Source organism: Cyrtonyx montezumae, unplaced genomic scaffold (assembly GCF_038088225.1).
Source record: "Cyrtonyx montezumae isolate F1298 unplaced genomic scaffold, pur_monq_1.0 scaffold_3, whole genome shotgun sequence".
NCBI lineage: Eukaryota > Metazoa > Chordata > Aves > Galliformes > Odontophoridae > Cyrtonyx > Cyrtonyx montezumae.
In genome coordinates this window covers 149633767-149653854 of record NW_027072034.1, presented here as the reverse complement: position 1 = coordinate 149653854, position 20088 = coordinate 149633767, and the positions used below count along the sequence as shown (strand labels likewise).

Below are 20088 nucleotides of genomic sequence, written 5' to 3'. Positions count from 1 at the left end.
CAGCCAGGTTCTGCATCCTCAGAACTGCACTGCAAGCCAAGGGCATGGGCTCTCACACTCAGCTCTCCTTGAGAAGTTAAAATGGTAGGTGCAAATTCCCCACCATTTCCTCCCCTGTGTCAAATACGCTGCTCCTAACTGTAGTGCTGACAGGGGTACCACTGTCTGCAAGCCCCATGATGACCATTTTCCAAGTTCAGGCCTCACATTCCTTCACTCCCCATCACCATACGCAGTGATGCCTCGTACTGCCTCATCAATACCACAGCCCCAGCAGCTCCACAGCACACACCTGGCCATTCCTCTCCCCCTGACTCCACTCCTCATTTTCCCTGCTCCAAGGCTCACACAGGCCCTTCCTCCTTTCCCAGCTTTTTCTCCAAGCTCAGTAACTGCTCCAGGCAGAAGGGTACAAACGCAGCTCACTGATCTGAAGCCCAACTCCTCCCAGCCCACAGCCACTAGCAGTCTCCTCAGCTCCAAGCTCAATGTGAAATTCCACTCCTCTTGTACCTACACACAATCCACATCCACTCCAGCTGCACAGGACTGAGTGCAGTTCTTGTACCTTGAGAACATTATAACAATCAGGGAAGCCTTGCCTGTTCCACCTGCTTATTTTTCAATCACTTTCATTTCTATCAAGCTGCACAATTTCCCTTCTGGCAGGCAAGAACCTGATAAATCTATTGGTTGTGAATGCTAAGAAAAAACAATACTGTCAATCCCATGATGCTGCTCATATTCCACAGCACCAAAAGCAAAGAAGGCCGTGTAACTACAGACTGCAGAGAACAGCAGACCGCATTTGCCTGCATTAGGTTGTTTTAGAAAGCACTAGCAGCTGCTCATACAACAGCTTTTACAAACCAAGCTCATTCATTTACAAGGGGCACGTTTTATTCCTACCTTCTCTCTACATATTCTGTGCACGCATGCCTCTCAGATCTTCTGGTGTTGTGGCTGTTTTATTTAATTACACAAAATCCTTTCATTTCCCACCATCACACTTGCAGGCTGCCTGCACTGCTCTCTCCCGCCCTCCTCTCCCCTATCCTTCCTTGCTTTTCTACAGTATCTACCTACATGCTTTTCACCCCATACCAAGATCAGAAACACCTCCCACTTGAACAGCTTTTGAATGCTAATTCCTCCTGCCTTCGTGGAAGGATCTTATATTCTGTTGCTCTGAAACACTGCTGCACACTGAAACCCTCTGATATCCTCTTCTAGAACACAGCACCCTCCCCCTGCCTTAATGTATCACTCTTCATCTTCCTCTGCAGTGAGCATTGTGAACGCCCTCCCCCCCTTCCCAGGGAGATTCTTTTTCTCCATCTATCATAACACTGCCTTCCTCCTTTCCTCTCTTGAAAGTAAACTACTCGCACTATCAACAGCACAAATCTGATCTTTCATCTACAGTCCAGCACGGAGCAACCTTTCTAAAAGGCCAGCTGCTCTCTGCAGAGGATGCACCCCTCATTTCTGAAGAAAATACACAGTTCAGTGAATACGAAGTTCTTCAATTCCGCACAAAACCATGTCACCGAGTTAGAGCTACAGAAACCACTTCCTCTAAACAAATCTAGAGACCCTGATGCCATAAAGGGTTCATATGCCTTGGAAAATGTTGTTTGCTGCCTGTACGCAGGCTTCTAAAACCAAACTAAAGCTAAAAACATCTGTTCTGAGCAACTAGCAGCTAAAACATTGAGTACTCATGCTTGTAACAAAAAGCATCCTTCCCTGCAACAGAACATTCTCTATCAGGCTTCTACAGGGTAAATAATGACTCCATTGACACCACCACTGTCATCATTTCTTTCACCAACTTGCAAGAATATTTCATCCCGCCACTATAATATTGTTCTCAGAGATTTATTAGCACAGCGGCGTAACACTGGTGGGATACCATGGCAATCCATGTGAATATGGTTATGATTTCCATATTTTGGCAAGGAAGATACAGTGGGAGTTTCTCAGCAGCTATCGTGGAGAACTAAAAGGATTTCACCAACAGTAAAGTGTATAAAAATCATTTCTGAAGATTTTTCACAATTCATCTCTTAAATAAGAGCAGGGAAAAGGAAGCCTCCCTGCTGAAGTATTTGAAGGCGTTGCAATGACGCAGTTTGAGCCTGCTTGTGCAGGAGCAGTCGAGACCCCAGCAGGAAGATGTGCTCTTTTGGTTCAGCACATTGTGTGCAAACAACTCAAAAAAGAAAAAACCCCAAACCTCAAACGTAAGTGAACCTGAATGTCTAACACTGAACCAGAGACTTAGATGCTAGCAGAAACTAGCAGAGAACACAGCTGGCATATTAACAATTAATCTTCACCTATTTGCCTCACCTTGGAAGCACAATGTAGCAGCCAAAATGAAAGTGAGCTCGGCCTGTGTAAATGGTATGATTTGTCTTTCTTTCGAAAGAAACTTAGCCGCAGCAAACCTTCCAAGTGCTTCAGTTCCTCTCGTAAATGCAATAACATCAGCATCTGCTTTAAGGTCACTGGAGACCAGGAAAGGATACGCTGGGAATAAAAACAGATTCCTGTCCTCCCTCGCGCTTCCTCAGCACCTACTGTCAATGTAAGCCAGGGCCATCGCCTGCTGCTACCTGGAACGGCAATTCCTGTCCTTTCCAGGAAGGAGACGGCAGCGGGGAGCGGCAGGAGCCGCGGGAGCAGCCGCAGCTCAGCACGCCCGAGCATAAGGGCACGCAGTCCGCCGCGCCGCGGCTCGGGCTGGGCAATTCCCGGCCCCATCAATGGGATTGCTTTTAACTCTTCGTAAATATGTTTTTCGTAAACGCGCGCTCATCTCCATAGCAACGGCAGAAAGCGAGCTCCCCTCGCACATCTCCGGGCAATCAGCGGACACCGTCACTTCCCTAATAGGTAAGAAAGCCTCGAGGGCCCGCGCAGCTCCCGATCCCACGCCCGCATTGAGCGGCGCGGGGTGGGGGAGGGGCGGTCCCGGCTTCGTGCCCCGCACCGCTGCCGTTTCCCGGCGCCGCCCCCCCCGCCCCGAGCGGCGCGCACCTTTCTGCAGCAGTGCTCTCACGTCGCCGTTCTCCTCCCGTGCCGCCGCGCTCAGGGCCGCCCCGCCGCCATCTCCGAGCGCGGGCAGCGCTCCGTGCTTCCTCCTCTCCTTGTCTCGCTTCTCCTTCGGCTTCTTGGGCTTGGCGGCCTCTCCGGCCGCGGCCGGGCGGTGCCGGTGGTGGCGGTGCTGCGGGCAGGACGGGGACGGAGCGGCGGCGGGCGGCAGCAGCAGGGCGGGCGGCAGCAGCTTCCGGGGCAGCGGCGACGGGAAGGCGAAGCCGGCGGAGGGCCCGGGAGGCAGCGCGGCGAAGCCCCACGGTGCGGGGTTACCATAACCCGGCACCGCCGCGGGCGGCGGCTGCTGCTGCTGCTGCTTGCCGCTCCCGCCGCCGCCCCCTTCGCCGTTGAGGCGCTTGGCGCCCTTCGGGCCCCTCTCGTCGGTTCCCTTCAGCTTCTTGGAGGCCGGCTGCGACCCGCGGGAGGTCTTCGCGTCCGGGCCCGGCCTGGCGCAGAACGGCTCCGGCGACGCTGGGCTACGAGCGGAGCTCGGCGGCTCCGCCATTTTGCGCTCCTGCTTCTATTTACTCTCGGATCGCCTCGACCGACGGAACCGGGAGGGACGAGGGGGCGCCCCCCCACCCTCCTCGCCCAATCGGAGGAGGAGGCGCCGAACAGACGGCGCGACCAACCAATCGCGTGGCGCGGAGGGGGCGGGCTTTCGGGGGATTGGGGGCGGCCCGCTCGGGCGGAGCGGGGGCTGCGGGCGCTGCGGATCAGCGCGGGGCGCGGCCCCAATCCCAACCCCAATCCCAATCCCAACCCTGAGCTCAGCGCGGCGGTTGTGGCTTTGGGGCGGGGCGGCAGCCGGTCCGGGCTGCCTGAAGGGCTGCGTCACGGGGAGGTGCTCCTCGGAGCCGGCGCAGTTCGTGCGGAGCGATCCTTCGTTACGCGGTGCGCTGAGCGGGGCGGCTGCCGGGCCCGAGCGCTTTGTCCGGTTTCTTATTTGCTGCCTAACAGGGTGAATAAAGCACGGAGTTGTGCTTCGGGATTGGCTGGTGCTGTTTGGTATTTGTTGGTGCTGCGATCTCCTCGCTGCAGATCTGGGTCTGTTCGGCCTTGGAAAAAGAGGACTCAGAGCGATCTGATCCGCGTCTGTAGCGGGAGGCAGAGCGGGCTGCTCTCAGCAGTGTGTGGTGATAGGACGAGGGGAAATGGACACAAAGCGATGCATAGGAAGTTCCGCACAAATGTGTGTGGGAACTCCTTCCCAGTGCAGTGACGGAGCAGTGGCACAGCTGCACAGAGAGGTGGTGGAGTCTCCTTCTCCGGAGACGTCCCAGAGCCGCCTGGACGCCTACCTGTGCAACCTGGGCTAGGGAGCTGCTTGGGCAGGGGGTTGGACTCGATGAACTCTTAGAGGTCCCTTCCAACCCCTGCAATTCTGTGAAGCCCTGCTGCTGCTGACACCAGATCAATGGCATATCGAGTTCATTCAATGCACTTAATGCTTTGGATGAGATACAATGGTATGTTCACACCTTTGGAAACGCTGACAAACAAGAAGAGCACTTCCCAAGGACTTCAGCAGGAAGAAACACTTGTACTTTTTTCCAGAGGAAGCTGGCAGGGCCCCGGAGCCTTCCTGCAAAGCATGCCTGGCCCCAGGCACCAAGGCAGCACATGGCAGCAGCGTGGCTGGCAGAGGCTGCTCTGGTCTGGCTGAGCTCCACAGGGCTCTGACAGCTGTGCTGACTGTGGCAGCAGAAATGCTGAGGTCACCCAGCAGCACAGTGTCACTTTCCTGCACTGCGAGCTGTCCACGATGCATGGGACGGATTGAGCTGGGTAGCTGTGTTGGCAGCTGAATGCACACTGCTGTCACTGAAGTTCAAAAGAACTTCATGCTGGATATCTAAATAGTAATGCACTGAATCACAGCACAGCACATTAATGTGAGAACATACAAGAAGGAATTGTTGGGGAGGGGGGAAGGGGTTGTAGCCCAAAACTGTATTTAAAAAGTAACACCTAAATTACTAAGTGTACAGCAAACTTCAGTGGACGGTCCCAATACGGTACTGAGCTTCAGTGAAGCTGTAGTTCCCTTTGCTTTCCCAGGTAGCATGTTCTGCCTATGAACACAGGTCAAGTTTTTTTTAAGTTCATTCTGAAGACATTTCAATGGCAGAACAAGGTAACATAGTCCCCAGTTATGCATGATTGTTGCTTGTTGGAGTGCAGCATGACTGATGTTTGGAGGTTTGCTGCTGCTATCTCCCTATCTCCTACCCATTTGTCAGCAAGGAAAATTATATGACTCCTGAAATGGCAGCCCCAGCTCTGTGTTTAAGTTCCCGCAGTGCTCCCGTGGCTGCTCACGTCGAGATGGGTGTTGTCCTCATAGTTCTTCACTCCTTGCAGAGTGACAGAATGCACTAAATTGCTGCATGGTGAGCATGCATACCAAGGTATTGGAACCAAATGTCGGTGTGTCTTTCTTTGTAAATACATGCCATCTTGGAAATAAGTTGTCTTGAGCATTACATTAAGAACACATGCCTAACTTCAGTATTGTCTGCAATATTTTACTGCACCTTGAACATGGTGACAAAGCACGGAAGGCAAAATCTGTATGAAGCATTGAAAGAGCACACCTTGCATAAATACCAGCTTGGAATCACAGATTCATTCCAATGTAAAGAGGAAGCAGCAGAATAAATACATTTGTAGTAAAACGTTAAACACTGCTTAGTTCTGGGCTCCTCAGTTCAAGACAGACAGGGAACTGCTGGACAGAGTGCAGCAGACAGCTGCAAAGATGACTGTGGGCCTGGAGCATCTCCTGTGCAAGGAAAGGCTGAGAGACCTGGGGCTGTTCAGCCTGGAGATGAGGAGACTGAGGGCATCTCATCACTGCTTATACATATCTAAAGGGATATGTATGGGAGTGGAGTGGATGGGACCAGGCTCTTTTCAGTGGTGCCCAGCAACAGCACAATGGGCACAAAGTGGAATGTAGGAAGTTCCATACAAGCACGAGGAACTTTACTGTGAGAGCTGCCCAGAGAGGCTGAGGAGGCATCTCCTCTGCAGAGATTCAAAACCCACCCAGTCACTTTCCTGCATAACCTGCCGCACGGAGCCTGCTGTAGCAGGGGCTGGACTCCAAGGTCACAGAATCCCAGAATTATAGGGGTTGGAAGGGACCTCCAGAGATCATGGAGTCCAACCCCCTGCCAAAGCAGCTCCCTAGCCCAGGTTGCACAGGTAGGCGTCCAGGCAGGTCTTGAATGCCTCCAGAGAAGGAGACCCCACCACCTCTCTGTGCAGCTGTGCCAGTGCTCTGTCACCCTTCCCAAGGTACTCTACAGGTTATAACCAGCAGATGGAGAAACTCTGGAGATCTGCACAAGTCCCTCCCAGCCCCTATGACTCTGTGAAAAACGTTGCCCTAAGCCCAGACTGGAACAGAGCAGTACAGCAGCGGCTGCTCCAAGATTTATGAGCTCTGAGAGCCCGTGTGGGGGTCACTCATCTGTGTGGCTGCAGTAACATACATAACACAGCATGGAGACAATAAGAGCTGGGTTTTTCCAGAAGACTTCGAATGGATTGTGGAAACTATATCAATGTGCTTCTCTCTATAATTTTCTATGCACTTAGGGACATCTGTGATCATTTTCTAGGCCATAAAAAAAAAAAACAAAAAAAAAAACAAAGGAGCCAAAGCCATCACAGTAAAAATGCCAGACATATCAGTTCAGTGTCCCAACACACATTAAGGATAAGCTTGGCAGAGTACGAGCCTGCTTACTACAAATGTGTTGCCATTTTAATGAAAACAATTATGAAGAATCAAAAGCTAATGTGATGGATTATTAATCCAAGCATTTGTTTAAATACACGATCTTGCTGCAGGTAGGCGCTGAACACAAAGCATTCAGATGGTTTTGGTTTCATGCTCTTCGCTGCTGTCCAGAGTGATGCAACAGAACCTTGCTAAGGTCCCCAAACACAAGTACTGCTTTCTGAGTCGTCATCTCATCACTTGACAGCCCCAGCAGCTTGGTTTCCATGTACCTATTTCCTTGCTTTGGCATCCGTTCAGCTTCTAGTTCAAGCATGGAAATAAGTGTGCCAAGAGTAAATTGAAAACATTTGATAACAGTTAGGCATCTTTATACTGCTCTAAATCTACAAAATAAGCTGAATGCAATTATTGATGCTATTTTTTTTTTCTTACAATTCATTAAAAGCAAATTTGTTCACCTTGGGAAACAGAGGGGAAAACTGGCCTTCCTGTGTGTCCAGAATGTGCTCGTGTCACAGTGCCATTTATTTTAGAAGGCCAGAGAAGCATTTTTTCCTGTAGTCACAGTTTTCAGACCCACCAGTGGCACGTCCCCATTAGCACCCGAACAATTGAACCCGAAGAGGCACCCGGGGCTGAGTGAGCTCATGAGTGGCAGCTGCTGACAGCTCGAGTCTTGTGCAGTGCTTTAAGCATCGCACCCCACGCCGTGCTCTCACGTCCCTCACAACCGCCTGCAGGAGTGCGAGTTTCCCCACGGCCGTCCTTCTCACAAGCAGCTGAGCAGCTTGCCTCTTTCCTGGCTGCTCGGGGTGAGACGTTTGGGGCAGAGCGCACAGCTGGGGCCAGGACTGCCATGTATTACAGCGTTCATCTGCCAACACTTCAGAACTCACATGAAGCACAGAAGGGAGCTTACGCTGCGGAGAGGACCTACAGTCATTGCATCATTTCATGTTTTTGCAAACTCCGGTGCCTCAGTGCCTATCAGCTCTTACAGCTGTGTGCAAGCTTGTTCTTTCTCACTTGCACTTAATGTGAGAAATGTCTCAGCTCCTGTAGTTCTCATCTCAAGTACGGAGCAATGGGGTGAACTTGGAAATTACTGACCTACACGGTTTCAAACAATACCTTCCTGAAACCGAAAAGGTAATTTGCCTTGCTGGTGTCTTCACAGGACCCAAAGCAATGTAAACTACTTAAGGGGTCCCTAGGAATATTTATTTCTTAAGAAGTGTAATTAATGACTAAAACATCAGAATACAAGAGGATGCAAGTGAAGCAAAACTCTACTTCCCTGTGTTTAGGAAGGAAAGAAAGGAAAGGGAAACAGAAGTTTTACTCTTTCTTTCCTTTTCTTTTTAGTGAATATTCACTTAGAAACAAACCTTCTGCAAACACAGCTGCCTGCCTGTGATCAGAGTTTCAGCTCTGAACATGACAGAGGGCTCTGTATGTGCTGTCCAGGACAGGGAGCTGCTGTGACCGTGTTTATAGGAACAAATAAGCTGAACTCTATCTGCCTGGCCTTAAAATAGCCACACAGCTCATCCTTCCTTCAATAGCAGCTTCTCTGTTCTACGGGAGCCTTGTGGCAGGAGGGCTGCGGGCTTCACAGCTGGCTTTAGCTTGAGGCTAACTTGTTTTAAATCATCACTGTTATAGCGACAGTGAATAGTATTGCAACTCCCATTTTTACCAAACACCCTTACATCAGCATGTCCTTCAGATGAAACAGTGGTTGTTTTACTGAGTGAAAATACCACGACTTTTTCAAGGACGAGGAAAATTGATCGATAAAGCCAGATCAGGGCTGTAACTGAAAGATGAAGGAATATCTTCTTACGGGCTTTCAAAGGCCATTGTAAGTGCAATAAAGATATCAAAACGTCACAGCGGACACTTTTCTGTGTATAAACAAAGTTCTTTGTTCAAGTAGAATACACATATTACAGAAAATATATACTTATGTATATATGAAGTGCATATACAAGGGTTGCTCGGGAAATAACACCTCCTGTTTTATTATTTTGGCCCATGACATCAGAGGTGGATGTTGGTGGTATAGCAGTAGAGGTTGAAGTACACCAGTACACCATCCCATTTTGTTGCTGGGTGACAGATGGCAGCAGAGGGGCAGAATGACAAAATGGCACCTGAGATAGGAGTGCATTTGAAGCAAAGGAGTTCAGTTCCTCCATGTGGAAAAAATTCCATGCTGTCATTCATCAGCAGTCGCTGAAGGTTTGTGAAGACCAACCAGTGGACACGAGCACAGTGAGGTGCTGGTGTCTCAGCAGTGGTGACAGCGGGGCACCTGTGCTGGTGCAGACTGCTGTGAGCACAGCATGCAGACTGTTGTTCATCGATGATGAAAATGAATAGCTATGGTGGTGACCACTGAAACAACAGTGTTTGTAGCTGGGAACTTGCTCTATTGAATATTGTTATTGAGCTCCTTGTATCCATTGTAGATTCCATGGAACAAATAGGAGGCACTATATTTGGAGCAACCTATGCACTTTACATCAAATTCAAAACAAGAATCTTTGCAGCAGCTGCCTGGGAGCTACGTGTAACCTCCAGCATGTGCCTGTGCTACGTCATGAACGGAGAAGTAAGAGTGGTTCCAATTACTGCCCCTTCACAAACGATTCCCAACAAACCTGATTCAGTGTCAGTGTGATCAAAGGAAGCCCCGTCTCCATCCAGAGAGGTGGTTTCTTTGGTCCCTGCTGGCATTAAGCAGAATCAAGTTATATCTGAAAGGTTCTACCACAAAGCCAGGGAACGCCTCTTCTTTTTTATGTTCCGTGTACCCTGAAGTGAATAAAGTACAATCCAGCAGCTGTGGGCCCTGTCAGCAAGCAGAAGGAAACTTTACACTGAAGATGTCTAAATGATAAGCTTTATTTTTTTTTAGTTGCAGAGATTGTACAGAGGAGCTTGGAAATCTGAGGCATTAATGTGCCTTCTTTATCATCCTGCCCAGAACTCCCCGGAGTGCAGCTCTTGCTGCATTCTCCTCTCATAAAACCTCGTAACTCATTTATTGGGCTGAATTGAGGTTACTGGGCTTTCCTAACTCAGGATGTCAATGCTTTGTCTCCGCCTTTTGCTGCAGTTTCTGTTCTGGAGGAAAAGAAAAAAAAACAACAAAAAAAAAAACCCTGTTTTTCATTTAAGTAAATCAAGCAACTTTATGTCTCTTTTTGTTTTGTTGGTTTTCTTTTTTCCTAAGTGTTGAAATCATTTTTTCTTCTGTGCAGGAGCAATATTCAGTGTGCCCACACTGTTATACGAAGCAGCTGAACAAGGCAGGAAGGTAGCACTGAGGGGTGGGATCCCAGCACAGCACAACCTGAGGCAGTTCATCTTTCACTGTTCATCTCAGCTTCTCACTCACAAGAACAACAATAGCTACATGGAAAGCTATGCAATAAAGAGCTTTCTGTCTGCTCCCAGGCCGTGCTCCCATCGGGGCAGCAGCTCTCCAGGCCAATGGCTGCAGTGCCTCTGGGAAGCAGCTCGTTCAGGCTAACTGCTGCAGGGAGAATCCTTAGATTTTCTCTGTGGTGTTGATGTAAGTGAATTATTGTGCCTGAAGTTTCTAGCCTATGCAGGCAGTAAAGTCGTCACACGAGTGCAGGCTGGGGGGAAGATACCGCACTTACATCTCATTGTAACATATTTACATGAAATAAGGACACCCAAAACACTTAAAGGTACATCCTGGGTGGCATGGAAGGGCTTTGGGATCCAGTCACAATTGAATAAATGATGCTAAAGCAAGTCTAAAAAGAATAATCACTCGTAGATCCCGAACACAGGCAACAACACAACTCCTCCCCACCTGCTGACGTCACACCACAGTGGCAGTGTGCATTGAGACGTGCACAGTCCTGCCCTGCTTGGGGCAGGAATGCTGCACACACCGTGGGCAGCCCAGCCTGCAGCAGGCAGCACGGCTGCTGGGCTCCCAGCAGCTCTGGTGTCCACGGGGCAGGGGCCAGAAAGCATCCAGAGCATCCTTCATGGAGAGAACAGGGCTGCATCACAGGAAGAAGAGGTGCTGGGAAGGGCTTGCTTCACACATGGGCACAACAGAGGTAAAAAATCAGCCCCAGCTCACCCTGTGAGATTGTAACTGAGATTAGCTGTGAGTTGGCGAGAAGCCACGCAGAGTGCTGTTCTCTGGGGTTAGTTAAGTGTGTTCTGGTCTCCAGCAGAGTGAGGATGTGTATCATTGCTTCCACTACTGAGGTAGGCACAGCAACACGGCGAGCTGTTCTGCAAGAACTCCTATGGGTTTGATGGGTGGAGGTGAAGAGAGCTGTTGTGTTGCCACAAGTGTGGGAGAAGAGCCTTGAGATAGATCCCAAAGCACGGAGGTTTGCAGCAATACTTGGTGCAGTCTGGGTGCTGCCAACAAGCCCAAGAGAAGAACCACTTCTCAGATGCAGGAAGCAAAGTCTGCTCTGAGCCCAGCTGCCACGAGGAGTGAGAGAAGAACCCCACAGCTGGTGTGACCAAGGCAGCAGTGCTTCAACTCCAACAAAGGCCTCATTCCTTCATTATTATTATTTTAATTAGAAAAGTGAAAGCAAACCTGTTTTGTGCAACAAGGGATCCCAAAACCAGCCTCCCTGCTGGGGAACAGCTACCCAAGAGGGACTCAGTACTTCTAAACTGAAATACCAAACAGGAGAAATAAATGAGAGTTTAAACTCAGGGCTGGCTTGGACAGCACGCAATATCCACAGTGCAAAGATTCAGTGTTCTTTCCAGCTTCTCTAAACTTGCATTTATCTGCTGTCTAAGGATATAGAAGGGGAAAGAAGCAGGCAGCAGCACTGCTCAGAGCTGCTAGCTGTCACACTAGTCTCAGTACAGGAACAGTTTTGATTTACATGATCAAAATAATTTACTTGCATTGCTTCCTTCTTATCAGCACAGCACACATTTGCAGACATTCAGATACATATATATTCATTGCATGGTAATGACCTCAAATTGCCACCATTCAGGTGTCACTTTAAGGTCTGAAATCTAAACTGTGCCAGCCACTCTTCTGAGCTCATCCCTGGTCACCCCACCTCCCTGGGATGTCCCAGAGCACTGTCCTTGCTGGGTGCCACCCCCAGCTTCTCTCCCACTCGGGCAGGGATCATTCCAGGACCTGTTCAGGCACAGATACACCCGTCCCCATGTGTGGATTTTGTAAAAACTCAAACCCCAGCAATTTGTTTAACAGCAGGCTTCCCCATGCTGCACCCCTGCTGCCTAACCACACCTGTCCTGCCCTCAGAGGAGCTCCCTGAGCTGAGAACCTGCTCAGCAAGTTCCTTTGGGCCTTCCATCACCTGCAGGCACCGGCAGCTCCCTCCCTGTGCCCACCAGCACTCAGCCATCACCACCTCCCTCCTGAGCCACCACCAGCTCCCATTCCTCCTACTGCATCCACCTCTCACTGAGCACCAGGCAGAGATCAGGATGCGTATTCCAGACAAGGTTCTCCCACCACACAGTCCCACTTTCTGCAGTGCTCATGAACTGCTCTCCACCCACCTCAGGACCCAGGCTGTGAGTCACCGTCTAATTAACTCTTTAGAACATCACAGTGCACTTCCCAAAACCATGCCAGTGCTGCTGCGGGCTGTTCACACCAATGGGAAACGTAACCCCGCGTTACATTTAGAAACATGAGGTTAGTGAAGCTCACAGTGATGACTATTGCAGTTTCTCAACTGTATTCTGTGAAATACTGAACTTTATTGTATTTTACTGCATTCTAACCACAGCACATTCTCAGAACAGTGCAACTCTTCACTTGACTGGACAGCCCGATCCTCTGTGGGATCTCAGCTGTGATTTGCATAGAATCATCCGAGTTGGAAGGGACCTTTGAAGGCCATCTAGTCCAAACCCCTGCAATGAGCAGGGACACCTGCAGCTAGGTCAGGCGCTCTGAACCCCCATCCAGCCCAACCCCGACTATTTCCAGGGATGGGGCATCCACCACCTTTCTGTGCAACCTGTTCCAGTGCCTCACCACCCTTATTGTAAAAAACTTTCTCTTTACGTCCAATTAAAATCTCCCCTCTTTTAGTTTGAAACCATTTCCCCCTGTTCTATCACAACAGATACTGTTAAGACAGTCTGTCCTTCTTACAGCCCCCTTCAGACACTGACAGGCCGCTCTCAGGTCTCCCCACAGCCCTCCATTCTCCAGGCTGAACAGCTCCAGCTCTCTCAACCTGTCCTTGTATGGCAGGTGATCATTTTTGCAGCCCTCCTCTGAGTGCACTCCAACAGTCCCATCCAGAGCTCTGTATTTCTGTTGCTCAAAGCGATAAGTGTAGGAAATGTTCCCCCCCCCAAGCTGAAACCCCAGCACAGCACTGACTGCCCTTACCAGAGCCCCAGAATGCAAACATCAACCTGCACAAGTGGCTGCAGCTGAACAGCTGCCCCGAGCAACCTGTGGCTGCCTATGTGCCCATGTTACTCACACAACTGCTTGTGGGATTTAAGCCAAAATGCAAAACCCTATTTCTTGACCTGACCACAGTAAGTACTTCTTAGGGACACACTACGCTGCAGTGGTCTGTGAAGGAAAGAGCCAAGATAGGATGGCTACGTAACAGCATCTTGACAGATCAAGATCAGTTCCCAGCTGAGCCTCCATGAACACCAGTCCTCCGGTGTCATCCCATGGCTGGATGGGAGCACCAGGCCAATAAGGCTTTCCTCACTCACCATCTACACCAAGAGAGCCCTGAGCTTTGCCACGCAGCCTTCTGTGTAATGAAGTTCAGCATTTTGTACAGAGCTGGAGCGTGACTGGGGACAGCACAGCACTGCCTCAGGGCAAGCACGGCTTTCTAGCTTTAGTGATGACCCAACACTCAAATGCACATTTTGATCGAGTGCTTGCGTTGAAAAGGTCAGAAAAAAAACACATCAAAAGAGCCTGGCACCCACTGGCTGCTGCTCAAGGCTGTTTCTATCACTGCGTAGGCCTCATGCCACCTAACAGGCCCAGAACATGCTGAGGGTTCAGGAGGGCACTGCACCAGCTTGCCCAAGCCTCACCGTGCCCTAATTTCACACGCTCCTTGCACTTAGCTTTCAGCCCACACAGCAAAGCCTTCCCTGGAGTCATTTCCATCCTCAGGTGGCATATGGAGCAATGAATTCCTTCTCAGACTGTTTGGTACCAGTTTCTATAACACAGTGACTTCATATACCTCCTCACTCTCCTGAAAAGCCCTACTCCTTTTTCTGAACTGTCACCTGGAGCAGGGTGCCCAGGGCCATGGCCAGGCACATTCAGGACATCTCCAAGGAGATGTGCAGACTCCAGGCAGCTGTGCCCAGGGCTGTCCCCGTTCTAACTGCACACTGTAAATATGCTCCCCTGCTGCAAACCCCCTGGTTTCTACATGTCCACCTGCCCTTCCTGGCCCTGTTACGCCATGGAGCTGCTGCTAAGGGCAGAGCCAGGGCTCCTGACCACAGCTCAACCAAAACTGTGAGATTATTTGGTCTAGTCCAGAACCAGTGATACTTTTTGCCAATGGCAAGGCAATATTCTAAGTCTCAGATTCAATTTCAGTTGAACCACTGCAAAGGAAGGTCTTGCTTTTTCTGACTATGTTTCTGACTTGCCTTTTTTTTTGTTAGACTGAGTAATACTTCAAAGCTCCTGTGTGGAACTGTCTGGCGTGCAGCACCCAGCGCTGTGCTCATCTCTGTACCGCCCATAAACGCAGTGATGTGGGCAGGTTTGGCCTTGCACTTAAAGCTGTCAGTCTTCCTGAAAGGAAATAGGGGAAAATATTAAATTCAGATGAATGTAAGCACACAACCGTGCTGTGAAGCAGATCTGCCAAAGACTGCAAAAATCAACTGTAAAAAAAAAAAATCAGTGCAGGATGGTTTTAGTTTCACATTGCTAAAGCAAAGCTCGAGGACTTCCTATGATAGAAGTCATTTTAGAATACAATGAAACCCATGCAAATCTAAGGGGAAAAGTATGAGCCTAGATGGTCTGTACACAGAACACATGAGTCCTGTCAGCCATCACTCTTGAGAGTCCAATGTGAAAGGTGAACTATCCATGATCTGTACAGTTTATATACTCCTGGAAGATAAAAATGGAGGTGATCCTGAAAAGGATACACCTAACATTTATTTGGGAGTTTTCTTATGGAGCAGCTGCTTTGAGAATTTGGTGCCTTGGACTGCTCAGAGGTAATGACAGCCCATCACTGGGAGGTCTGCAAGGAGAGGAAGCTCACCCTCCCTCCAAGGGGTGTAACAGAGCTGGGGCCACCTCACTCTGCTGGCTGCAGGACAGCCCAGCTGCTACAAAGCAGGCAGCCCTTGGTACAGGTCAGCCCAAATGGCATCCGTGAGTGATCTGTTGTTAAACGAGTAATTGCAAAACCGTACCTAGGGGGAGCTATTCACAGCACATCCAGTTCTTTGAAAGCACTCCCCAGGCAGGCAGGCTGTGCGTGTACCAAACACACAGAGGTTTCTCCGCAGCCCGTAACAGTTCTTGCAGGTTATGCATCTTTTGGAAATGGTTTACAAGGCTGCTACTTGGGCAATAGTTCTCCTTGGGCAGAGAGGTCTTAAACGTGCAAGACTCAACATTTCCATGGCTGAAGTTCAGATTAATAGACAGTTCCTCTACCTAAAATAAACATTTTTTTCCCACTCTCGACATGTCAGGCGTCACTGCTAGCCATAGCTTTAAGTCATTAATAGTGATGAAGTCCTGAGGATCACTATTTGTATTCACATACAAGAAGTATAAACTAAGTCAGGCTGCCATCCTTCCATCTGTTTTTAGCTTGCTTCTGAATGCAGTTGTTGTCCTAAGAGTAAAAACACCCATACATATTTTTACTTTCTTTAATTTAAAGATTCTATTACAGAAAAGTTTAAGTAAGGAATCCTTACAAGGATTAACTCTCGACATAATATACTGCCAAGATACAGTGTAGCTGCAAGGGCTCTACTTGAACCTTCATACAAGTTGCTTTCTTACATACAGAGTCTCTGAACGACAAAAATGGTACTTACCATTGAGAGAGAAGACAGTGGTATTTAACAGTCCTTCCACCAGTGTGTTCTGGTTTTCCCCAAATTAGAAACACGCCACATTCAAATCGTAAAACTATTCTACAGGAAGTTGATAGAGATGACTTTTCTATAGACTGCAACCAGTGAAACATTAAAATGAAAACTAAGGAGTGTTGAAGATGTAGAATGGTTTCTCTTTTACTGGCAGGTCAAATATACTAGAAACGTACAAATATTTTCAATCATCTAACTCCAGATGAACTCAAAACACTGAAGTAACATACACAGGCTAAGAGAATTCAATATTGTTCCAAGGCACTTACTGAATCTCCGTGACTAGATGAAAACCAGAACAAATTAGGTCTGACAATTAAACAGTATATAATATAAAAATAACCTTTTGCTTACAATTTACAAAATGTATTACAATCTTTATCTCTGCTAACCTGCAATTCTGGCTGTGTGTGTCCAGCAATTTTGTAAAAAAAAACAAAAACCAAAAAAACTATTTTCTAAAACTTCAGGGCAAATAATTTACAAATAAGGTACACAAAAATTTAGATCATGCAGAGATTTCTTACATCTTCTGTTAATATTTTATGATTGCAACTTTATCAAATTATATACTTACTTGCCCTGTACATATACAAAATAATGCATACACGGTAATCAAACGTTAGCAAAAAGTAGTCCATAAACACAATCTGTCAGAAGTATTACTATATTAACATATGTCTACAAGCAGCGTGTAACAGGGTTAAAAGACATTAAGGCAATAATACTTGAAGTTACAAAATAAATCATATGTAATACTTTCTCCTAAGTGTAATAAGGCAGGTAGATGGCCCCAGCAAAAAGTTAAGCTGTAATACTGGAATCCACTGTTGTGAACAACGTTTAAGGTTTTGCGTGGGATGTACTGTAAAGGTGTACCATTTGGTAACTGGATCTACACTGCTCTGTGTTAGTTGCCCCCCAGAAAAGTGGAATACTATTTTTCTAGTTCAGTGGCACTTGAGTTTTCCAGTATAATTTATTGGCAGTATGTCCATAAGGTCTTGGATCATGTCCATTCTGAAGGTGGCTCTCTCGGTCCTCTGGGCTTTCCGCAGCGGTTACCAAAACCTAAAGAAACACACGTGTTTAATACTGCTGTGCACTCAGACAACACGACCTCACAAACGTTGGCAGCAGTCAGAAGGACCACTGTTAAGATGTCCTCCATCTCCTGTGCGACAGCTGTGTTCTCAGGGCTAAAGAGACTGCTTTGTGGTATTAAAAAAAATCTAAAGGCACTAAGGCCATAGAAACGCAGTGACACACGAATTGCCCATGTCTGCATGCTGCTATTTAAACCTTGTTTGGAAGCTGCATTTCAGTGAATACAGTACTGCAGCCTTTGTTATTATTTACTGACATTTACTGATATCCTGTGTACCAAAGCAGTTTTTCCAAACGTTATTTCTGAAAGCTTTCAATGCTCTACAGAGGTTACATCCTATTTGACTAATTCTATATGTCATTTAAAAAAAAATTAAGAAGTGATTAATGTCCACAAATGCCTCCATTTCTCAGGATTCTGAGTAAAACTGTCAGTGATGCTGATCAGACAGGGCTGGCTTATTTGGTTGGATTCTGCACCTTGGTAAGCTAGAAGAAGGCAGCAGCAGCTATCCAAAAAGTATTGTTAACAATATTTTCTGTTTCAAATGGGAAGCTGTTAGTTTAGAATGAACTGCAATTACCAATATCTGTTACTTCTGCAGGAAATTCTGAAATTTGACCCCTGGGATCACTGGAACCAGAAAAAGGAATCTGAGGTAAAATATCCGTTGGCGTTTTGTTGCTTAGTTCAGGACAACCTGGAAAACAAAGACACACTCCTTGCACACAGTGCTCATTCAGGCAGCACTTTGTGCTATTTTTATCACCAGCTCAGTCCAGAACATTAAGTGCATCAAATACTGTTTACAAAAATAAAGATTAAACAGCACATTTTTCTCATTTCTTATAAACACGCTTCAGAATTGTTCACAGTGCTGATGCTCAGCAATTGCAGCAGCATGTCCCTGCTTACCAAATACAAAATTTCCTTTTAAGGAAGCTTGAGAGGGTATTTAAAATCCCCAGAGGTCATGATGTACCATTTAGTACCTCAGTACAAATTCATCTGTCCATGTTGTTTCTAAACTGAAGGTGCTTAAGAACACATTAAGTAACTATGTACTGCATTATTTATACAATCACCCATTAGCAAATCTGTAATATTTCTGAAAACTATTTCACTGCTTCAAATTGGCTCTACCAAGCATTTAACACACAAGCCCAAACGGACCAGAACAGCCCACTGAAGCATGAACAGAAGGTGCATGGCAGATGAAGTAAGGCTGCAGCTGAAGCCATTCATTTGGTCAGGTTGCTGCAGTGTTGAATAACAGCTGAAGGACTGCTCTCTCCTTCCTGAAACCTATTCAGAAGATCAAAAATGCTATGCTTTGCTAATTATGCAGTGCATACACATACACACACCACTGCTGCTGTTTAGTAAACATGAAATAAATCTACAAGCTTCCACAACTACTACTGCAATAGCACAAGTTGTAGGTTTAGATGAAAAAGATATTTTTATTTTAACAAAGATGAAAATTCAGTAATTTTGGTCTTCATTAATATGCTTTTGGTATGGCTAAAATAATTTCTCAATGGGACTTAACCTGCTTTCTCAGAAAACAGTATATAAGTTTTAGGAACAGACAGCCCTTTCAGAAATGCCAATGTTTTAAAAATACACCTAGAACAGTTGGTGAGCCAAGTCAAAGCCCAAACATTTTTTTGGTAGGAAATATGTATTTTGAAGTAGGAGATTTATTTGTTGAATGGCTGCCATCATTTTTAGATAAGTGCCAAGGAAACAAAAGCACTGTGGGTTGGAAACAGCTTTTGAAGCAATCACTTTTTTTTCCAAAGTTAGATCATGATGTATTTGAATTTCCAGAAAAAAAATCATTAATTTTTGATTTTCTAATAAAAATACATCCAATGTGTTTTATCAGTTACTTGAATTGCCTTCCCTTACAGGGTTACTAGACAAATTGGTTAAGTGGAAAAAGCATTCTTTTTCATGCTGAAAAAAAACCAAAATGGCCACAGCCTTTTCCATCACTTACCAGGTAGTACAGTTGAAGTTGCTTTCAAAGCCTGTTAACAAGAAATATTTTAAGAGTTCTATTAAACGTTTTTCAGCAGTTTGAAGACACAACTTTAAGATGAAAAAACCCTCAAAGTATATAAAAACCATCTGTGAGAATGTCTACTTATTCCTGCATTTATGACTTGCTATAACATGAACAAAATGTTACGGTAGCTAATAAACACTTTATTACCAGGACTTCACTTAAAATCTCATAGATTTGAAGTGATCACATTACAGACTATTTGCAAACTTGAATAGTTTCTCTCTCAAACTAAATTTAAAGTGCCAAAAAGGTAGATGTGAATTTTCCAGGAAATCTCTTAAATAGTGTGCAAAGGCAGCTGTAAAACATTCTGGGAAGATGCAGGGGGGGGGTGTAGGAAAAGGCAGAAATGCAAAAAGAATTTATGTGATTTGCAAATGTTAGCAAGTGCTTACACTTGATGACTTTGAGCAATTAGTAGTCTGATATGGAAACTGAAATTAAGTGGTGAGAAAAGGGATGGCTTAAAAATATAGATATAATAAAAGAAATCTTCTGGAAGTGAAGCTGGTTGTGCACAGAGTATATGAGCTCTGCATCTTTGGAGGTCTTCAAGCCTCAAGTGGATAAACCCCAGGCCCAACACATACTTTGCACAGGAAGTCCAATTAGAGACTGCAATTCCCTTCCAGCTTGAATTGATTGATTCTATGATTAAGGACAGGAGCAAGCCCTGTAAAAGCATTTATTTACATTCTGAAGGTGCAGTTTAAGGTATAGTAAGGATATTAAGGATAACATTGCTGGACTCTGAAAAACAGTTTTCTTGTAAACTCACTCTTCATGTATCAGTTCAGCAGCTAAGGCAGGGTGATAATCAGCTGGCTGCAGATGCTCAGCAGCTCTAAGTTTTTTGTAAGTATATACTTTGCTTTTTCATCATAGCTCCAAACCAAACTA

At 46.7% G+C, this 20088-nt stretch overlaps 3 protein-coding genes across 6 annotated transcripts in view; 1 reads left to right on the top strand and 2 right to left on the bottom strand.

Annotated features, from left to right (window-relative positions):
• RSBN1L (round spermatid basic protein 1 like) overlaps positions 1 to 3646 on the bottom strand; it is a 42924-nt gene extending 39278 nt beyond the window's left edge. For 2 of the 4 annotated variants that reach the window (XM_065743678.1, XM_065743674.1), the window contains exons 1-2: positions 3046 to 3646; positions 1412 to 1488 (exon numbers count right to left, since the gene is read on the bottom strand). In XM_065743678.1, the coding sequence (XP_065599750.1) occupies positions 1412 to 1488; positions 3046 to 3607 (639 nt within the window). In that variant the 5' untranslated portion in view covers positions 3608 to 3646. The remainder of the gene's footprint in view (positions 1 to 1411; positions 1489 to 3045) is intronic. The other 2 variants (XM_065743677.1, XM_065743676.1) reach the window with 1 other exon arrangement.
• The window catches only part of GSAP (gamma-secretase activating protein), a 416138-nt gene that overhangs the window by 258942 nt on the left and 137108 nt on the right, over positions 1 to 20088 (top strand). The window lies entirely within an intron of this gene.
• PTPN12 (protein tyrosine phosphatase non-receptor type 12) overlaps positions 16317 to 20088 on the bottom strand; it is a 65051-nt gene continuing 61279 nt past the window's right edge. The window contains exons 16-18 of the mRNA XM_065743690.1: positions 19120 to 19150; positions 17698 to 17814; positions 16317 to 17077 (exon numbers count right to left, since the gene is read on the bottom strand). Coding sequence (XP_065599762.1) covers positions 17016 to 17077; positions 17698 to 17814; positions 19120 to 19150 — 210 coding nt within the window. The 3' untranslated portion in view covers positions 16317 to 17015. The remainder of the gene's footprint in view (positions 17078 to 17697; positions 17815 to 19119; positions 19151 to 20088) is intronic.